Source organism: Balaenoptera physalus (assembly GCF_965194825.1).
Source record: "Balaenoptera physalus genome assembly, chromosome: 6".
NCBI lineage: Eukaryota > Metazoa > Chordata > Mammalia > Artiodactyla > Balaenopteridae > Balaenoptera > Balaenoptera physalus.
The window spans coordinates 63,630,354-63,651,964 of record NC_138885.1 but is presented as its reverse complement, the minus strand read 5'-3'; the positions used below and the strand labels follow the sequence as shown (position 1 = coordinate 63,651,964).

The following is a 21,611-nucleotide window of genomic DNA, read 5'->3' as shown; positions in this document are numbered from 1 at the left end:
AAAGTAAACTAATAAAGACAGGAGATAGGCTTCCCTACATTTAAAGATGCTAGAAATACTAATAAGCATAAAATTCTACCCCCAGCAAGGTAAGGTTAATATAGTAATTCAAAACAAGAGAGGAGGGAGAGGAAGAAGAAAAAGGTTATAAGTTATATATTAACTCATTGGGAGAGACAAACTTTTTACTTGAACTAAACTCAAAAAGGGATTTATCATATCCCATGATACAAAGGACATTAAAAACATAATGGATGGAGTATACTATAGCAGTTTGTTTTAGTGACCATTTATTATATCTATATACTACAAAAGAATTTTATTAAACTGAGATTCTATGAAGTAATTTCTATGGGAAACATGAAAGAATTCTGCTATTAGTCTGAAATGATTAAAGGATACAGAATATAGAATTTAGAAGAATGGAATGCTGATGGTAATTTTTAGATTATTCACACATCCGCTCCGACCCATTTAGTGGAGATAATCACAAACGTCTATAAAATCAAGTACTCTGGTCCAGCTTACCATGAAAAGTTACATAATTTTGCCAATAAAGTTCAAGAGATTTTTAACACTCCTTTTCTAACATTTACTTTAAATGTAATTTAGGTCCCACTTAAGAAAACTCACTTTATTACCTAATTTATAAATACAACTCTTATTTTTTATATTATATTTTATATTTTAAGCCAATATATTATTATCCAGGTTGATCACTCACCTTACTCATCAAACTGGACTCCCAATGACATTAGCCATTTCAAAAAATTAAAAACCACTCCTGCGCTCTCTTTCCTTCCTGACCATGGAAGGTGGCACAGTGGCCTAGGACAGGGTGTCAAGACCCAACAGCCTGGCACAGGAGGGCATTCGTGTGGGGGAAAGTTACAAGAAATTGGTTATACACAAGGGAATTAATCAAAAATTAATACATATTAAGGATTATAGGGGCCAGGTTTCTCACTATGGGAGGAGAGAATTACAATTATGAAAAGAAGGAAAAGAAGAATAAATCCTATGGTGTTGGATTAGAATTGGGATTATCAGGTTGAACTCACAGTCATAGTTTTTAATAACTCTCTCTCCCCTCCCTTTATCCCCCCCCATACACACACATTTTGCCCACTAACAGGGTCTGTGAATGAGCTCATTAGAATGAGCACGTGGACTGTGGTTTCTAAATAAGATTCTTTACTAAAAGGAACCAGGACTCTTTGGAGAAATGGCTAATACCAAACACAAGATGAACCTGGGCTATCTTCTTGGCCCAGAAAATAATTGAAAATGCTCAAAGAATGGTGGGGAGAAATCCAAAGAACACAGAAACCAGCTTGAAGGGACTCCCACTGGTCAAATCTAGAACAATTTGAGCATCAAAATGATTAATGAGGAAGGAATTATAACCCATAAAATAAAATAGGAATCCATAACTCCAAACTGATATAAGTAAATAAATGAATAAACTGAAAGTTGATGGAGATCAGGATATTGCAGCATCTCAAAGTATCTCCCCACAAATTACATATTAATTACAAAGGGGGGAAAAAGAGAGGAAAGTTACTGAGGGTAACTTGACAGTGAAGAAGTCTAACAGACACCCTCATAATCAAGTGATCAAAGTTAATCACCAGTAATGAAACAAATTAAAATCATGTGACACCTGATGGGATGCAGTCAAAAGAAAACAGCAACACTTCCTTTTTTTTTTTTTTTTTTTGGGCCAGGCCACGCAACTTGCAGGATCTTAGTTCCCCAACCAGGGATTGAACCCAGGATATGGCAGTGAAAGCCCGGAATACTAACCACTAGGCCACCAGGAAACTCCCCAGCAACACTTCCTTGATATTCCTCTCAAAGGTGCATCACCTGAATCCAAACATAATGGGAAAGGAGACAAGCCCAAATTGAGGGACATTCTACAGTGTCTATTGCTCTATAATCTTCAAAAGTGCCAAGGTCAAGAAAATAAAGGAAAAACTGAGGAAACTATTCCATGCTGAAGGAGACCAAAGAAACATGACAACAAAATGCAATGAGTGATTCTGGACTGGATCTTTTTGCTCTGAGACACGTTACTGGGACAACTGTCAAAACTCGGGATCTAAGGATTTTATCGTACTAAATAAAATGTTGATTCCCTTATTTTGAAAGGTGTATTCTGATTAGGTAAGAAAACGACCTTATTCCTAAAAAACACGCACTAAAGTATTCCAGGGTAAAGCAACTTACTCTGAAATGATCCAGGAAGTTCACTGTATTATCCTTGAAACATTTCTGTAAGTTTGAGATTTCTTCAAAATAAAAAGGTTTTAAAAATTAAACCCATCCTCAAAGGACAAAAATTCGTCATCAAGGAAGAAATGGAAACAAACAAAAATGTGCCGTAGATGCTCAAAGACATATGAGACCTCCAAAAATGTTTAAATAATAATAGCACTGATAGAATATGTTTGGTCTCCTATACTACTCCTTCATAAACTTATAATAAACTTATAAGTTTCAGTATGTTTCTTTAATTAAAACAATGAGCTACGCACTCTACAGCTCACCTTTAAATACATACATGTACATTTACATTTAGAATACATATGGCTGTCACCATGTGTATTCTAAATGTAAATGATAACTCAACCAACTCAAGCATGCTAAACGCACAAGCACTGACTATCTTTGATTCCATTTATCTTACCAACTAATCAGCTGATAAACATCCAGGTGATTAGCCTCAGATGGCCAAAAGTGGGGATGGGGGGGTGGTAATATAAAATCTTCAACTGTACCATACATTAGTTTAAAGCATTAAAAATAAAAACTACCTTTCTTCTTTGTCCAGTGTTTTCTTCTCTGCAGCAGTGATCTTTTTGGGTGGTACAGGAGGGGTCACTTTTCTACATATCTCTTCAATGATGCGTTTGTTCATTCTGCTTTGCAATGCAGCTTTTAGTAAAATTCTTTCTACTGCAGTTATACCATCTCCATGACTATATTTAGGTATTTCTGGTTGGATTAAAATTTCTATGTCATCAAGCCAGGGAGGATAGTAGGAGTTTTGTTTTCCTGAGAGTTTGTGGTGAAGTTTAATTAACAAAGACAATATGCTTTCTTTAATTTCCAAAATGGCTGTAGTTAACTGTGGAGCTGAACCAGGTGCAGACCATTTATTTGAAGTTTTAGGACGAACCACCTGATTTGCTTCACTGCTACTGCGATTGATGATCTCCTGAAACTTCTTTCTACGCTCTGCTACTAAGCTGAAAACTTGAGCTGTACCAGAATTCTACCATTCAAAAGAGAAAGAAAGAAAAATCAAGAGAAGTTATTCAGTGTCAAGTTTAAAACCATATTAGTACTATATTTTCAAAAGGGAATGTTCAAAGTTTCATCCAAAGATTTATTTAATAGATTTGCTCTTTAAGTAAATCTGTCTCTTCACTTCTCTCAAATATACTTAGTCCCACTCAACCTGGAAACATCAAGGAGAAAGGCGATTATCCACAGTAACACCTCTTTTACAACCTCCTGGGCCTACCTACTAGGGAAAATAGACAAAGCTTGAGTAGTTTCTACAGCCATATTAAAGAGGAATCATAAACAAAGTCCTTCATCAGATTAAAGGAATAAAAGCTATTCTATCCAACATTCATCAAGAATACTATACTCTTTACCAACTTCTAGAAGACCACGATATCTTCCACTTAAGAAAATTATAAATTAATTTTTTTCCAAGTTAATGAATCTGAACTGCTAATTAATTTCATTTTTAAGGAACTTCAAAAGTTTGAAAATTAATTCTAACACAAATGCTTTAAGTTACTGAAATGAAATATAAAGATGAAAAATCAAACTAATCTCTTTCATATTTAAATATCACTATAATTTGTTATTTGAACAGATTTTTTAAAACCATTTTTCTCAATAATTTATCTTCAAACTAGCCTTTTTTGCTAAAGCAGTCAAACTGCATTAGGGCTCTTAGAAATCATCTTTTAATTAAGATACAAGTTAGTTTAATGGATTTCATTAATTTTTTTTAAGCAAGCATAGAAAGGATGCTTCAATCAGTTGAGCTTTTTATGAGCTAAATTATAACATACATTATTTTTTTTTAACATCCAAGCTGTTTTTCAACGTACTCTCTACCAGCATTAGAGGCAAAGGCTGCGCTTATAGATTCCAATATTTTAATCAAAATTCTTTATGGTGTTCACAGCAAAAACATATTGTCAAAGACAAAGAAAGTTCCTACAAATGGACTCTTCAACAAGAAATGTCTGATTCAATGTTCTTCACTTGCAAAAATCTATACTGTAGGAATTAGAGGTATTTAAGCTTAGTTACTTGCCCTGTCATATCAAGATTTTTCATTTCTGCTTTCTATAAATTAATTAAGCTACATGCAATGAGAGAGCTGATTTTCAAAATGAGTCCAAATACACAATATATGGAGTTTAAGATTTTTGTGGGCTTATTTTATCAAAGTTAATTAACTGCCATAGGAGCAAAAAAAAAAAAAGTTGTGAATGGGCATGCCACCAGCAACTAAAGATTAAATTTATTTTGATTTAGGAAACATTCATTTTTAAGATGTTAGTAACAATGCTAAATGTAAACAGACTGAAATGTGCCGCTTATAATTGGCCCAAAATACTAACACTACTAAGAAAAACCCACTATTAAATATGCAGTATTATTTTTTAAGTTCAATAATATGAATTTTCTTTAAAATTAAGCCTAAATTACTGCATTTAAAAAACACACACAAACGTTAAACATTTTTTTAATCTAACCATATTAATTAAACACACACATATACACACAAATACTTCAGCATTTGACCCCATTTCCAGTTAAAGCCATATTGCTAGTTAATGCAAATATTATATACATCTACCTCTCTTTGAAGAACTTTAGGCCGACGTGAACTCTGGCAGATTAAAGGAAAAAGATGGGTGAGGCAAAAGTTGCTTAGATATATCAGAGGAAATAAAAGACAATTTAAAGTTATCTACAACCACATTTATTTTTCTTTTGGATATGATAGGATGATCTAAATGACACAACCCAACATAACAAAGTCTTTCCTTTTTTTTGTTCTCTCTTTTACACTTACTTGTAAAGAACCCAAGCTATCAGAGCTGGTACTTGCAGGTGAGTCTCTCTTCACTTCCGGAGCAGTCTCTGGAACTCTCACTCTAACATAATTTATAAAGTGTCGCATGTTCAATACTAAGTTACTACCAGGAAACCAACTGTCATGACAACGTTCTGGTCCACCTACTGATGCCTAAAACATAAACATAATGAATATCAAACCTTGCCAATCTGGTCTAAGGTACAGTGGAAATGTAACAAGCCCAAATAATAGTCTATTGCCTGTCATATTCCTGAATCCCTTATAGTCTCATTCACAAATCACAAAGTGCTAATAAAACCAAATACAAACACAAAATTTTAGAACAAATTTCTCAGTACTAATATAGGTAAGTCCAATGGAAGTCAGCTAAGCTTCTCCAGAAAAAAAAACATTTCTCAATTTGGAAATACTTAGTACAGAATATTATTCATCAACCATTAGGAATAACTCATAATACAGTCAAATAATGCTAATTTGGACTAACTGTAGAAGAAAGTCTGAAAAATCAACCAAAAGTCTGACTTAAGTCTTAGAGGAATCGTAATGACCTTTTAATATCTATGAAAGAATATATGTTGACTCAACTTAGAATATAAAGTACAGTCTAGTCTTTTTACTTGTCTGTTTTTTTCTTGGTTTTTTTTTGCTGTTATTATGTTGTGTTGTATTCTGTCTTTTTGGAGGGAGGGGATGAGGAAAATATCAATTAATTATAAAATCAATTAGTAGTGACAATTACTTTTATGGAAGTGATACTTATAAAATCCTGAAACAGATTAACAAACAACTTGCATTCTTAAGTAAACATTCTCCCTTATAACAATACTTACTCCATTAACTTAAAACCTTTACAGAAACAATTTGCTATTCAAAAATTAATCCCTAATCAAATTATTAGAATTTCTAGACTGAATTCCTAACATAACAATTATTTACCAGTAATCAATGCTATTAGCATAACACCAAAAGTGCACTAACCACGTTTCTTAGATCTACATGTTACGAATTTCAAATTCAATAATTCTACAAATGGAGTTTAATGTATTAGTGAAACCTCTAAAAGAACATATGTATGTGAAGATTAAAAAGGGCCTTTTCCAGTAGTTCTTAGGAAGATTTTCATCTGAGTATGATGAATCCATAAATACCTTTCAAGATGACATACAACCTTTTATTAAGGCATGTCATAACTTTAACATTTAAAAATACAAGAAACTACTTACCTCTTCATCTGATTCCTCTTCAGCTGAGTTTTCAAGTCCTAATTCAATCAGATATAAAACCATGCAGAGTACATGTTCTGACAGATTTTGATGATCCATCAAAATCTTTAAAAAGGGAAAAAATGCCCTGTAATTATTTTTCCACAAGACATATTTCACTTAAATATCAAAAAATATTTTAATGTTATAGATGAAAGTAACATAAAATATATATACACATATATATGTGTATGTATGCATATGTATATATATATACATATATATACAAAATTCATAATCCGATACGTAAGTAAAGCTATACCTTGGTGAAAAGACAAAACTAAAACCAGTAAAACAGGTTCCCTCTCAAGATCACACAGTATTTTAGGCAATATCCAGAAATATTAGTTCACTGATTTCCTAAAGGTTAAGACATTAAATAATCCACTAAAACCATGATTATAAAAATACTAGTATCTAATAAAGCAATTTAACAAGACTATTTTACATCCTAAGTTGCTGACACTCTTCTCCTGATGACAAAGATATCAGATAAATAAGTTTGTTAAATAGGATAATTCATGCAAATGTGTTTGGCATAGTACTTGGCATATAATTGGGAGCAAAATAATTGTTTATGGAACATTAATATTTTTAAAATCTGTCTCTAAAATTAAAGTTCTGAACCTGAGTGTTTTGTGCTGTTGTGTAAATGTGTATGCAATATGTGGTTTATATGAGTGAGAAAGGAAAAAGGAATGCAAGTGGTTAAGAGAGAGGCTTCTCTAAGGAAATACTGATACATCTGACCTTATACATGGAATACACAGTGCAAGCCTTACACATTTTATGCAGGACTTTGGGGCTAACCTACACCAATCACTCATTCAATATGATGCAACAAACTATTAACCAGAAGACACATAAAATACCATAAGAAAAAAACAGCCTGGTAGCTATCATGTTGTCTTCATTATTTAAAAAAAAAAAAGCCATCTGGTCCAACTATGGAAGGGGTAAGAGGAAGAGCTTCTGCAGGGAGTGGCATTGTCAGCTGCAGATGAGACTAAAGAGAACAAAAAAGAGGCCAGTCTAGGCTGAGCCTAGCAGAAACTGCCCAAACGGCAGAGGGAGCTTGGAAAGGACTTAGTCACTTAGGAGCTAATCTATTGTGACTAAAAAATAAAGACTTCCAGTTCACTGACTTTTTAATGCTTATTCTGACTACTGAGAAGGCTTTTCCATTCATATTTTGTGTGGCACAGTGGTGAGGAGAATAGACTTTCAAAACCTTTCAAAAACCTGATTTTTTATACAAATTCTGTATGTACTTAGCTATTTGACCTTGAGCAACATCTGGCCTTAAATTTTCTCATCTTTAAAACTGGAATAGTAGTCCAGAATTATTGCAAGGATTACATGATTACTATCTGTAATTTGCTTCATACAGTATCTAGCAATTGGTGTTCAATAAATAGTAGGTAGGTGGTACGGATAGTGGGAGGAGCAAGAACAGCAGTAAGAGGGGACTGAAGGCTGGGAGGCAACAAAGGTCATTTTTTCTAATCCAGTACTTTACAGGGAGGAAACCAAGGCTCAGCCACACAGTCAGCTAGCACAAGCAATACTAGAACACAGTTTCAAACTCCCAAGGATTGCCTATCATTACTACTCTGCCTCCTCTTAATAAATAAAGCATTACTAGCTAAAATCAAATAAATTTTGGCTTGAAATTCTATGGCATTACATCTTACAGCTTCAAATGAGTAACTTAAAGGCTAAGAAAAGAAAAAACTTTATTAGGTACTACAAAAAATAAATAAATGGTTTCTGGGGATTTTTATCAATATGTTCTATATTAAAGTTTTTTAATATTAAACATGGCAGGAGATGAAATGGTTTACTGACACTGATTTTTAGAAAGTTGACCTGCCAATGCAATGTCAATTAAAGGTTCTTCTATTATCATAAAAGTCATGAAAGCTATTACAAAGTTGAGATTTTTAAAAATTTGTTCATAATAATCTTGCAACAATTAAATATTGCCTTTCTATTTTTCATGAAATATTCTTTTTACAGTAAGCAAATAAAAAGGTTGAAAAAATTTAACTTGAAAGAGGACACAAATCATTTGCAGTAGGCTTCTTTAATTTTTAAATCAAGAATTACTGACATTTATTATCCGTAAGATGTTACGGAAAAACACAAACTTTTTGCCCAACCCAATACATGTACTTAGCTTCACTATCTGAACTAGTTATTTAATCTCTAAAACTTAAAAATCATATCTGAAAAATGAGAATAACAACAGAACTTTCACTCATAAGGAAGTTTCCTAGAATTAAACAAAGTAGTGTATATAAAGTACTTGAAACAAAATCTGGCACTAAGTAGACATTCAAAAAATATCTATTTGTAAAAAATCAAAACCACAAATATCTTCTTAGTAAGAAAAAATATTCTACTTTTCTTAATGAAAAAAAGAACATTTTAAATCATTTTACTGAATAATTCTCTTAGAAATTAATGAAAATAAACCATTCAAGATGTTTTTTTGAGGCACATGTCTAAAATTTTAACAGGAGTAATTTTTACAAGTAAAACGAAAAACTGGTCATGGGGTAGAGTTAAAAAGAATAGGGGGTACAGAAATCTAAAAGCTATATTTGTTTACACAGCAAACAAGAAAAAAACTAAAGTGTCTACTGAACTAAATTTAATGTATATTTTCTTAAGTAATTTAAGTAATGTATATGTAGTAATTGTAAATTTGCCTAACAAATAGGCTTACTTTTTTATTTAATTTAATTTTTAATTTTTCAAATTCTAATTAGAAAGAAGAAACAATAGTTTTTTTTGTATCTAACTGTATAATGTTTATTGTGTCTAGTTACTTTATAAATGTCTATAGTTATTTTATCTATATAACATGAGTATAGTTTGTCTTTCCTCTCTTATCCAGGTTAGAACATAAATATGCCTGTTATAAATATACATACACATACTCCATGACATTATGTATACAATTTTTGAGTACACAACTAATGTTAGCCAAATAAGTAAGTCAGTTCTGTGTGAGAAGACCCAAGGATAAAACAAATTCTAGGTAACAAAAAAGTAAAAGCATCACCTTTTGAGTTTCTAAGGTATTTAACAAAAGAAAATCCTTAATGTTGTCACATAGGAGCCCATTCAAATCCCTCCATGTCACATTCCTGATCAGAAGAAGAAAGCCAAGAGAACAAGCCTAAACACAGGGTCACTGGCTCCTATGGCTGCCATGTTAGTTTTGTCATTTTAGTGGATTCTGGTGGTTGTTTGGTCCCTACTGTTCATTTCATTCTTCCTGTACTCACATAATATTTCACTTCTTGTGGCACAGAAACCATAAAAAAAATTCCTATCTGAAACTGATAAGATGAATAGTTTCCCCCAAAAAATGGTATAGCTCTATTATTTTCCACTTAGATTTGAAATTACATAAAGAATACAATTCATATATGTGATTATGAAATAGCCTCACACATCTTAAACATATAAATACACTTTGCTTTATAAACAGTATTTTTATGTAAATATTATCCTTTAGCACTTTTATTTAAAAATTATGGTAATAAATTCTAATCTGAGTCTTTCTATTCAAATTACTACTGTACCTTGTAAAGCAGAGTGAATAGCACAATGTGTAAAGTTTTACAGTGCAAAAGTCTCATGAGACCTTTATAGCTGGGATGGAGTGGCGTCCTTTTCTTATAGGGAGGCCAGGGATTTCCAGGGAATTTTCCACTCTGTTTTAAACTGTAAAAATAAAACAAAACTAAAATTAGATGATAGACTCAAGATTAAAACGTAATTTAAATGGTGATTCCATAGCTTCATCACACACTATATATATGTTACCTCAGCACTTTTTGGAATAGCCTTAGGTACAGATCATAACTTCCTCTACCTTTTTCTGGATGTATCATATTAGTGATTCATTACCATTGAACTCACAGCCAACAGCACTATAACAGCCTGAACAAAGCTTATCTGACTACAAATTTTCTCTGTAAGGCACATCAAAGCCTTCTTGCCCTCCCGAACACTAAACAGCACTTTGGCACTACACTTGGGGACCATTTTAAACAGCGAAATCACCAAAGGACAAAAATGCAAAAACATAGCACTAAATTGACCATGAAAAGGACACGTTTACAGTATGAGCTGGAACAAGAGGGTAGAGTTTTGCTTTGTTCCACTTTAACCTAGGTGCCCTCTGCATATCCACCGAGATCTGTGACTAACCAAGAAATTGCTCCGAGTACTGATTTTGGGCATAAACATAAATTTTACCAAGTAGCCAAATTTGCAAAATAGAATTTGCAAATAATGAGGATCAATTGTATATGACAGAATTAGCATTACAAATCAGTGAGAAAAGGATGGATTGTTCAATAAATAGTCCTGGAGCTGGTTTTCTGTAGGGGAAAAAAAATACATAAATCACTACTTCACTCTCTATATAAAATTCAACTGCAGGTGGATTAAAAATCCAAATATAAAAGTAAAACTTTAGAACTGATAAACTTTAGACAATCTAACAGAAAAATCATCGAAGAATAATCCATACACCAATCTCATACCAAGAATCATGAAGGGAAATTAATAAGTTTTTTTTAAAGGCTCAACCTCACCCAATAATCCAGAGAATGCAAGTGAGTTATACATTCAGCACTTGAAGTTAAAATGACAGAATGAACATAAATATTTAATTTTACTTTCACTCAAAACTCCAATAAAAATATAGTAATGGTATTTCTTAAAGGATGAAAAGCACCAGGATGAAGAAAATCCGAAAAAAAAAAAAATGCAAAATTTTGTTAATCGGAAAGCAAATGGGTACATGTTGACTCTAGTAAACCTAAGAAAGCCAAATCACAGGAAGGCAATGGGGACAGCTGAGAATCAACCCCAATTACACTGCAGAATCCTCAAAAGGCTCAGAAACTGGAAACACCTGGTTCTTCAATAACTGGAGTTGGGGAGATAGGAGGCTAAAATGAGGATTGGATGAAAACTGCTTCTCCCCGACCCCAACAGAATTCTGGCTAGAGAATTCATCTCTGGAGAAGGTAAAACGCAAGCACAGTTAAGGGTAGGAGGATGGGCGATTAAAATCATCGTATGCCTAGAAAGTCCAGGTGTCCTTTGAGAGCCACTGAGATTTCACCCTCTTTATGCAAATTCCTTCTTAGAAATCTTTGTCTCTGAAGTTTTCTTAAGCTATGGTATTGACCTAAAACAATAGGAGGAGGTATGGCCAGGACCAAACTGCTTGAGTCCCATTATTCTTGCATTTGGAACACTCTCTACGGCAGACTGTATTGTTGTTCCCAACTGTTGGATCACTTCCTTAAAAGAGGAGGACATCCCTGCTCATTGCCATATGACATGAGGTGCCTCACTGCTGGTATATTACATATTTCCACCCCATTACCAGGCTTGATGTGAGCCAGTAGAAAGTGAGAAAAATGACAGAGGAAAAAAAAGAAAGTCATCATATGCATTTTGACTCAGAGCACTTAGGCTCTGACTCCATTCAGTTCACAAAATAATGGCAGCCAGACCATTACCTTCTTGAAAATACTTCTCTGAGGAATCTGACAAAACCAAAAAGGAAGTTGTAAAGAGACTAACATAAGGGCTTCTCAACAAACCTGCCTACCCAAATCACACTACGTTAAAGCTCAGAATCTACAAAGATCCACCAAGGCACTGAGAGCTCCTCATCACAAGCAGCCAGAATTATCAGACATCCAAAGAATGCAGCTAACATAAAAGCTAGAGACTGAACAGTAGAAAACTCAACTTGGAGGAAACAAATATCATGTAGGGAGGGGGAAAAAAATCTTAAAAATAATAAATTACAAGGAGAGGCAACATGGTTTCCTGTTACATGGGTCTGGAAGGGGAAAGTCAGTACAGCCCACATAGCCCGTGTTAGCAGAATTTCCTGACAGCTACATGAGGTGAGAACACCTGGAAACAGGAAAGAATGAATTCATAGTTTGGTCTCCATATAGGAGATGATTTTTCCTGAATATCTTCTGAGACAAGGACAGGAAAAGTTGGCCTTTTCAGCATTTCAAGATCCTTCTGCCTGTGGGTATGTTAGGAGCAAAGGCATATTCTCAAGATGCTGATGTGATTCCTCAACGTAATATCGATGAGAAAATGACCCAGACAAGAGGAAGAAGAGGAGGCAATGGCAGCTCTCAGGGACTACTGACATTCCAGGATGTAGTCATAGAATTTTCTCAGGATGAGTGGGAATTTCTGGACAGCACTCAATGGGAATTGTACAGGGATGTGATGTTAGAGAACTATAAAAACCTGGTCTCCTTGGGTCTTGTCTCTAAGCCAGATCTGGTCACCTTTATGGAGCAAAAGAAGGGTCCCTGGGATGTGAAGGGAATGGAGACAATAGCCATACACCCAGGAACTGGGGCCCCCCACCCACGTGGAGGATGGTGACTTCAGGCTGAGCATAAGATTCCTGGGGCACCACCCTGTTACCTCACCACCAACCAACCAGAAGAAAGTCACACACCCTACAGCCCTCACCTCAAATTTTGCCTATAAAAACTTCTCCCTGAAAACCATGGGGGAATTTGGGGTTTTTTACAGCACAAGCCACCTGTTCTCCTTGCTTAGCCCTGCAATAAACCTTTCTCTATTCAAAAAAAAAAAAAAAATTACCATCTACATACCAGAGAAATGAATTGCATCTATGATTCAAGAAGAGGATGCCATTAAGTTTGCTTTAAAAAAAAAACTGGTTTCTATATAATACTATAGTGGCTACATATAAGCATAATTTTCAAAGCAATCCCAATAACCTATGATTAAATGTTTCAATTATTCTATTTCATTTGGCATAGAAAAGCAATTTTTAGTTTTTATTTTATTTGTTTGTTTGCTTTAAGTACTAGGCCCCTAAATACGCAGCACCTAGATTAATAAAGTGTTCTGAAATAAAGGTTATATATGTGTTCAAGGCAGCAGGTAATACATCATTCTGACTGCTCTTTTCAAAATCATTAATGAAATAATGCAAATGAAAAGCTACATGACAGCAAAAAAAAATGTTAAGTGACTCAAACCAACACTTAATTATTGACTAGCTTGAGACAAAAATGACATATATAAACTCATACATCATACTTTAAAACATGGGCCAGCAGCCATTAACCTTCAAGATGGGAGATGGGAAGCAACAGAAATATCAGAAATTACAGTTCAAAAAAATTTGCTTTCCAGCTGAATTTAAAGTAACCACTATATAAAAATCACATTTGTCTTTTGGAAATGGTCTAGACAATAGTTCCAACACTGCCATTAACAAACGTATTCCACTGAACTTCTCTGGACCACAATGTCCTCATATGTAAAATATAACACTGAATTGAATGGATGGTTTTCCAACTGTTGGTTTGTTTTTGCTCTTGTTGTTTTTTGTTTTTGTTTTTCTCATTTTAAAAGCTGAATTGCCCATTAAGGGGTATTTGGAAGGGAGTGAGGAAAACGGGACGAGCCACCTCCACTCTCTTAGGCCTTCTGTTGCTGTTGCCCAACCCCCTCTTCCAGTGATGGCTCCCAAGACATTTCTACAGAAGCTGGAGAGAAGATCTTGAAGGGCTTTTCCAGCAATAAGATCCTAAAATTCTAAAGGTATAAACATCACACAAAGAAAATGGCTTATTTTCACTTAAACTCTCAGCACAAAAAAATTTTAAGAAACTTACTTTTCATTCATTTAGCAATTACTGATTATCTACAAAGTGCCCTGCATCAAGGTAGATTCTAAGGACACAATACCGGGACTTCCCTGGTGGCGAAGTGGTTAAGAATCCGCCTGCCAAAGCAGGGGACATGGGTTTGAGCCCTAGTCCAGGAAGATCCCACATGCTATGGAGAAACTAAGCCCATGTGCCACAACTGAGCCTATGCTCTAGAGCCCATGAGCCACAACTACTGAGGCCGTGTGACACAACTACTGAAGCCCGCGAACCTAGAGTGCGTGCTCCGCAAAAAGAGAAGCCACCGCAATGAGAAGTCTGTGCACTGCAACGAAGAGTAGCCCCCGCTCACCACAACAAGAAAAAACCCACACGCAGCAACAAAGACCCAGCACAGCCTAAATAAATAAATAAATAAATAGAGAGGGGCCTTCAAGATGGCGCAGGAGTAAGACATGGAGATCACCTTCCTCCCCACAAACACATCAGAAATACATCTACATGTGGAACAACTCCTACAGAACACCTACTGAATGCTGGCAGAAGACCTCAGACTTCCCCAAAGGCAAGAAACTCCCCACATACCTGGGTAGGGAAAAAGAGAAAAGAAAAAACAGAGACAAAAGAATAGGGACGGGACCTGCATCTAGGGGAGGGAGCTGTGAAGGAGGAAAAGTTTCCACACACTAGGAAGCCCCTTCACTGGTGGAGATGGGGATTGGCGGGGGGTAAGCTTCAGAGCCATGGAGGAGAGTGCAATAACAGAGGTACAGAGGGCAAAGCGGAGAGATTCCCGCACAGAGGATCGGTGCCAACCAGCACTCACCAGCCTGAGAGGCTGGTCTGCTCACCAGCCGGGACGGGTTGGGGGCTGGGAGTTGAGGCTCCTGCTTCGGAGGTCAGATCCCAGGGAGAGGACTGGGGTTGGCTGTGTGAACACAGCCTGAAAGGGGCTAGTGCACCACAGCTGGCCGGGAGGGAGTCCGGGAAAAAGTCTGGACCTGCCTAAGAGGCAAGAGACCATTGTTTCAGGGTGCATGAGGAGAGGCGATTCAGAGCACCGCCTAAATGAGCTCCAGAGACGGGCGCAAGCCGCGGCTATCGGCGTGGACACCAGAGACGGGCATGAAACGCTAAGGCTGCTGCTGTAGCCACCAAGAAGCCTGAGGGCAAGCACAGGTCACTAACCACAACTCCCCTCCTGGGAGCCTGTGCAGCCTGCCACTGCCAGGGTCCCGAGATCCAGGGACAACTTCTCCGGGAGAACACACCGTGCACCTCAGGCTGTTGTAACATCACACCAGCCTCTGCCACCGCAGGCTCACCCTGCATTCCGTACCCCTCCCTCCCCCTGGCCTGAGTGAGCCAGAGCCCCCTAATCAGCTGCTACTTCAACCCCATCCTGTCGGGGCGGGGAATAGACACCCTCAGGCAACCTACACGCAGAGACAAGGCCAAATCCAAAGCTGAACCCCAGGAGCAGTGCAAACAAAGAAGAGAAAGGGAAATTTCTCCCAGCAGCCTCGGGAGCAGCAGATTAAATCTCCACAATCAACTTCATGTACCCTGCATCTGTGGAATACCTGAATAGACAACGAATCATCCCAAAATTGAGGCGGTAGAATTTGGGAGCAACTGTAGATTTGGGGTTTGCTTTCTGCAGCTAATTTGTTTCTGATTTTATGTTTATCTTAATTTAGTATTTAGGGCTTATTATCACTCGTAGATTTGTTTATTGATTTGGTTGCTCTCTTTTTTTTATATATATAGATATATATATATATTGTTTCCTTTTTCTCTTTTTGTGAGTGTGTATGTGTATGCTTCTTTGTGTGATTTTGTATGTACAGCTTTGCTTTTACCATTTGTCCTAGGGTTCTGTCTGTCCGTTTTTTTTTGTTTCTGTTTTTATTTTTATTTTTTAGTATAGTTTTTAGCGCTTGTTATCATTGATGGATTTGTTTTTTGGTTTGGTTGTTCTTTCTTTCTTTTTCTTTTAAATTACTCTTGTCTTTTTTTTATTTTTAATCATGTTTTTTTATTTTTTATTTTAATAACTTTATTCTTTTTTAATTTTCTTTCTCTCTTTTTTTTCTCCCTTTTCTTCTGAGCCATGTGGCTGACAGGGTCTTGGTGCTCTGGCCGGGTGTCAGGCCTGAGCCTCTGAGGTGAGATAGCCCAGTTCAGGACACTGGACCACCAGAGACCTCCCGGCTCCATGTAAATTCAAATGGAGAAAGCTCTCCCAGAGATCTCCATCTCAATGCTAAGACCCAGCTCCACTTAACGACCAGCAAGCTATAGTGCTGGACACCCTATGCCAAACAACTAGCAAGACAGAAACACAACCCCACCCATCAGCAGAGAGGTTGCCTAAAATCATAATAAGGCCACAGACACCCCAAAACACACCACCAGATGCGGTCCTGCCCACCAGAAAGACAAGATCCAGCTTCATCCACCAGAACACAGGCACCAGTCCCCTCCACCAGGAAGCCTACACAACCCACTGAACCAACCTTAGCCACTGTGGACAGCCACTAAAAATAATGGGAACTACGAACCTGCGGCCTGCAAAAAGGAGACCCAAACACAGTAAGTTAAGCAAAATAAGAAGACAGAGAAACACACAGCAGATGAAGGAGCAAGGGAAAAACCTACCAGACCAAACGAATGAAGAGGATATAGGCAGTCTACCTGAAAAAGAATTCAGAGTAATGATAGTAAAGATGATCCAAAATCTTGGAAACAGAATGGAGAAAATACAAGAAACTTTTAACAAGGACCTAGAAGAACTAAAGAGCAAACAAACAATGATGAACAACACAATAAATGAAATTTAAAATTCTCTAGAAGGAATCAATAGCAGAATAACTGAGGCAGAGGAATGGATAAGTGACCTGGAAGATAAAATAGTGGAAACAACTACTGCAGAGCAGAATAAAGAAAAAAGAATGAAAAGTATTGAGGACAGTCTCAGAGACCTCTGGGACAACAATAAATGCACCAACATTCGAATTATAGGGGTCGCAGAAGTAGAAGAGAAAAAGAAAGGGACTGAGAAAATATTTGAAGAGTTTACAGTTGAAAACTTCCCTAATATGGGAAAGGAAATAGTCAATCAAGTACAGGAAGCACAGAGGGTCCCGTACAGGATAAATCCAAGGAGAAACACACCAAGACACATATTAATCAAACTATCAAAAACTAAATACAAAGAAAAAATACTAAAAGCAGCAAGGGAAAAACAACAATTAACACACAAGGGAATCCCCATAAGGTTAACAGCTGATCTTTCCGCAGAAATTCTGCAAGCCAGAAGGGAGTGGAAGAACATATTTAAAGTGGTGAAAGGGAAAAACCTACAACCAAGACTACTCTACCCAGCAAGGATCTCATTCAGATTCGATGGAGAAATTAAAACCTTTGCAGACAAGCAAAAGCTAAGAGAATTCAGCACCACCAATCCAGTTTTACAACAAATGCTAAAGGAACTTCTCTAGGCAGGAAACACAAGAGAAGGGAAAGACCTACAATAACAAAACCAAAACAATTAAGAAAATGGTAACAGGAACATAAATATCGATAACTACCTTAAATGTAAATGGATTAAATGCTCCAACCAAAAGACACAGACTGGCTGAAGGGATACAAAAACAAGACCCGTATACATGCTGTCTACAAGAGACCCACTTCAGACCTAGGGACACATACAGACTGAAAGTGAGGTCATGGAAGAAGATATTCCATGCAAATGGAAATCAAAAGAAAGCTGGAGTAGCAATTCTCATATCCGACAAAATAGACTTTAAAATAAAGACTATTACAAGAGACAAAGAAGGACTCTACATAACGATCAAGGGATCAATCCAAGAAGAAGATGTAACAATTGTAAATACTTATGCACCCAACATAGGAGCACCTCAATACATAAGGCAAATGCTAACAGCCATAAAAGGGGAAATCGACAGTAACACAAAAATAGGGGACTTTAACACCCCACTTTTACCAATGGACAGATCATCCAAAATGAAAATAAATAAGGAAACATAAGCTTTAAATGATATTTTAAACAAGATGGACTTAATTGATATTTATAGGACACTCCATCCAAAAACAACACAATACACTTTCTTCTCAAGTGCTCATGGAACATTCTCCAGGATAGACCATATCTTGGGTCATAAATCAAGCCTTGGTAAATTTAAGAAAACTGAAATCGTATCAAGTACCTTATCCAAACACAACACTAAGAGACTAGATATCAATTACAGGAAAGAACATGTAAAAAATACAAACACATGGACACTAAACAATACACTACTATATAACCAAGAGATCACTGAAGAAATCAAAGAGGAAATCAAAAAATACCTAGAAACAAATGACATTGAAAACATGACGACCCAAAACCAATGGGATGGAGCAAAAGCAGTTCTAAGAGGGAAGTTTATAGCAATACAATCCTACCTCAAGAAACAAGAAACATCTCAAATAAACAACCTAACCTTACATCTAAAGCAATTAGAGAAAGAAGAACAAAAAAAACCCAAAGTTAGCAGAAGGAAAGAAATCATAAAGATCAGATCAGAAATCAATGAAAAGGAAATAAAGGAAACAATAGCAAAGACCAATAAAACTAAAAGCTGGTTCTTTGAGAAGAGAAACAAAATTGATAAACCATTAGCCAGACTCATCAAGAAAAAAAGGGAGAAGACTCAATTCAATAGAATTAGAAATGAAAAAGGAGAAGTAACAACTGACACTGCAGAAATACAAAGGGTCATGAGACATTACTACAAGCAACTATATGCCAATAAAATGGACAACCTGGAAGAAATGGACAAATTCTTAGAAAAGCACAACCTTCCGAGACTGAACCAGGAAGAAATAGAAAATATGAACAGACCAGTCACAAGCACTGAAATTGAAACTGATTACAAATCTTCCAACAAACAAAAGCCCAGGACCAGATGGCTTCACAGGCGAATTCTAACACACATTTAGAGAAGAACTAACACCTATCCTTCTCAAACTCTTCCAAAATACAGCAGAGGGAGGAACACTCCCAAACTCATTCTACAAGGCCACCATCACCCTGATACCAAAACCAGACAAAGATGTCACAAAAAAAGAAAACTACAGGCCAATATCACTGATGAACATAGATGCAAAAATCCTCAACAAAATACTAGCAAACAGAATCCAACAGCACGTTAAAAGGATCATACACCATGATCAAGTGGGGTTTATCCCAGGAATGCAAGGATTCTTCAGTATACGTAAATCAATCAATGTGATACACCATATTAACAAACTGAAAGAGAAAAACCATATGATCATCTCAATAGATGCAGAAAAAGCTTTTGACAAAATTCAACCCCCATTTATGATAAAGACCCTCCAGAAAGCAGGCAGAGAGGTAACTTACCTCAACGTAATAAAGGCCATATATGACAAACCCACAGCAAACGTCATCCTCAATGATGAAAAACTGAAACCATTTCCACTAAGACCAGGAACAAGACACGGTTGCCCATTCTCACCACTAGTATTCAACATAGTTTTGGAAGTTTTAGCCACAGCAATCAGAGAAGAAAAAGAAATAAAAGGAATCCAAATCGGAAAAGAAGAAGTAAAGCTGTCACTGTTTGCAGATGACATGATACTATACATAGAGAATCCTAAAGAGGCTACCAGAAAACTACTAGAGCTAATCAATGAATTTGGTAAAGTAGCAGGATACAAAATTAATGCACAGAAATCTCTTGCATTCCTATACACTAATGATGACAAATCTGAAAGAGAAATTAAGGAAACACTCCCATTTACCACAGCAACAAAAAGAATAAAATACCTAGGAATAAACCTACCTAAGGAGAAAAAAAGAACTGTATGCAGAAAACTATAACACACTGAGGAAAGAAATTAAAGATGATACAAACAGATGGAGAGATATACCATATTCTTGGATTGGAAGAATCAACATTGTGAAAATGACTCTACTACCCAAAGCAATCTACAGATTCAGTGCAATCCCTATCAAACTGCCAATGGCATTTTTCACAGAACTAGAACAAAAAATTTCACAATTTGTATGGAAACACAAAAGACCCCGAATAGCCAAAGCAAGGAGGCAAGAATGTATGATGGAGAAAAGACAGCCTCTTCAATAAGTGGTGCTGGGAAAACTGGACAGCTACATGTAAAAGAATGAAATTAGAACACTCCCTAAAACCATACACAAAAATAAACTCAAAATGGATTAAAGACCTAAATGTAAGGCCAGAGACTATAAAACTCTTACAGGAAAACACAGACAGAACACTCTATGACATAAATCACAGCAAGCTCCTTCTTGACCCTCCTCCTAGAGCAATGGAAATAAAAACAAAAATAAACAAATGGGACCTAATGAAACTTAAAAGCTTTTGTACAGCAAAAGGAAACCATAAACAAGATGAAAAGACAACCCTCAGAATGGGAGAAAATATTTGCAAACCAAGCAACTGACAAAGGATTAATCTCTAAAATTTACAAGCAGTTCATGCAGCTCAATACCGAAAAAACAAACAACCCAATCCAAAAATGGGCAGAAGACCTAAATAGACATTTCTCCAAAGAAGATATACAGATTGTCAACAAACACATGAAAGGATGCTCAACATCACTAATCATTAAAGAAATGCAAATCAAAACTACAATGAGGTATCACCTCACACCAGTCAGAATGGCCATCATCAATAAATCTACAAACAATAAATGCTGGAGAGGGTGTGGAGAAAAGGGAACCCTCTTGCACTGTTGGTGGGAATGTAAATTGATACAGCCACTATGGAAAACAGTATGGAGGGTCCTTAAAAAACTAAAACTAGAACTACCATACGATCCAGCAATCCCACTACTGGGCATATACCCTGAGAAAACCATAATTCAAAGAGTCATGTACCACAATGTTCACTGCAGCTCTATTTACAATAGCCAGGACACGGAAGCAACCTAAGTGTCCATTGACAGATGAATGGGTAAAGAAGATGTGGTACACATATACAATGGAATATTACTCAGCCATAAAAAGAAACGAAATTGAGTTATTTGTACTGAAGTGGATGGACCTAGACACTATCATACAGAGTGAAGTAAGTCAGGAAGAGAAAAACAAATACCGTTTGCTAACACATATATATGGAATCTAAAAAACAAAACAAAAAAACAAAAAGGTTCTGAAGAACCTAGGGGAAGGACAGGAATAAAGACGCAGACGTAGAGAATGGACTTGAGGACATGGGGAGGGGGGAGGGGAAGCTGGGACGAAGTGAGAGAGTGGCATCGACATATATACACTACCAAATGTAAAATAGATAGCTAGTGGGAAGCAGCCGCATAGCACAGGGAGATCAGCTCGGTGCTTTGTGTCCACCTAGAGAAGTGGGATAGGGAGGGTGGGAGGGAGACGCAAGAGGGAGGGGATATGGGGATATATGTATATGT

The 21,611-nt window shown here is 36.4% G+C and overlaps 1 protein-coding gene across 6 annotated transcripts in view; it reads right to left on the bottom strand.

The window, feature by feature from the left end:
* UBR3 (ubiquitin protein ligase E3 component n-recognin 3) overlaps positions 1-21,611 on the bottom strand; it is a 222,489-nt gene that overhangs the window by 98,272 nt on the left and 102,606 nt on the right. For 4 of the 6 annotated variants that reach the window (XM_082465326.1, XM_082465322.1, XM_082465321.1 and 1 more), the window contains exons 20-24: positions 9,996-10,137; positions 6,361-6,465; positions 5,114-5,287; positions 4,895-4,927; positions 2,820-3,280 (exon numbers count right to left, since the gene is read on the bottom strand). In XM_082465326.1, coding sequence (XP_082321452.1) covers positions 2,820-3,280; positions 4,895-4,927; positions 5,114-5,287; positions 6,361-6,465; positions 9,996-10,137 — 915 coding nt within the window. The remainder of the gene's footprint in view (positions 1-2,819; positions 3,281-4,894; positions 4,928-5,113; positions 5,288-6,360; positions 6,466-9,995; positions 10,138-21,611) is intronic. The other 2 variants (XM_082465324.1, XM_082465325.1) reach the window with 1 other exon arrangement.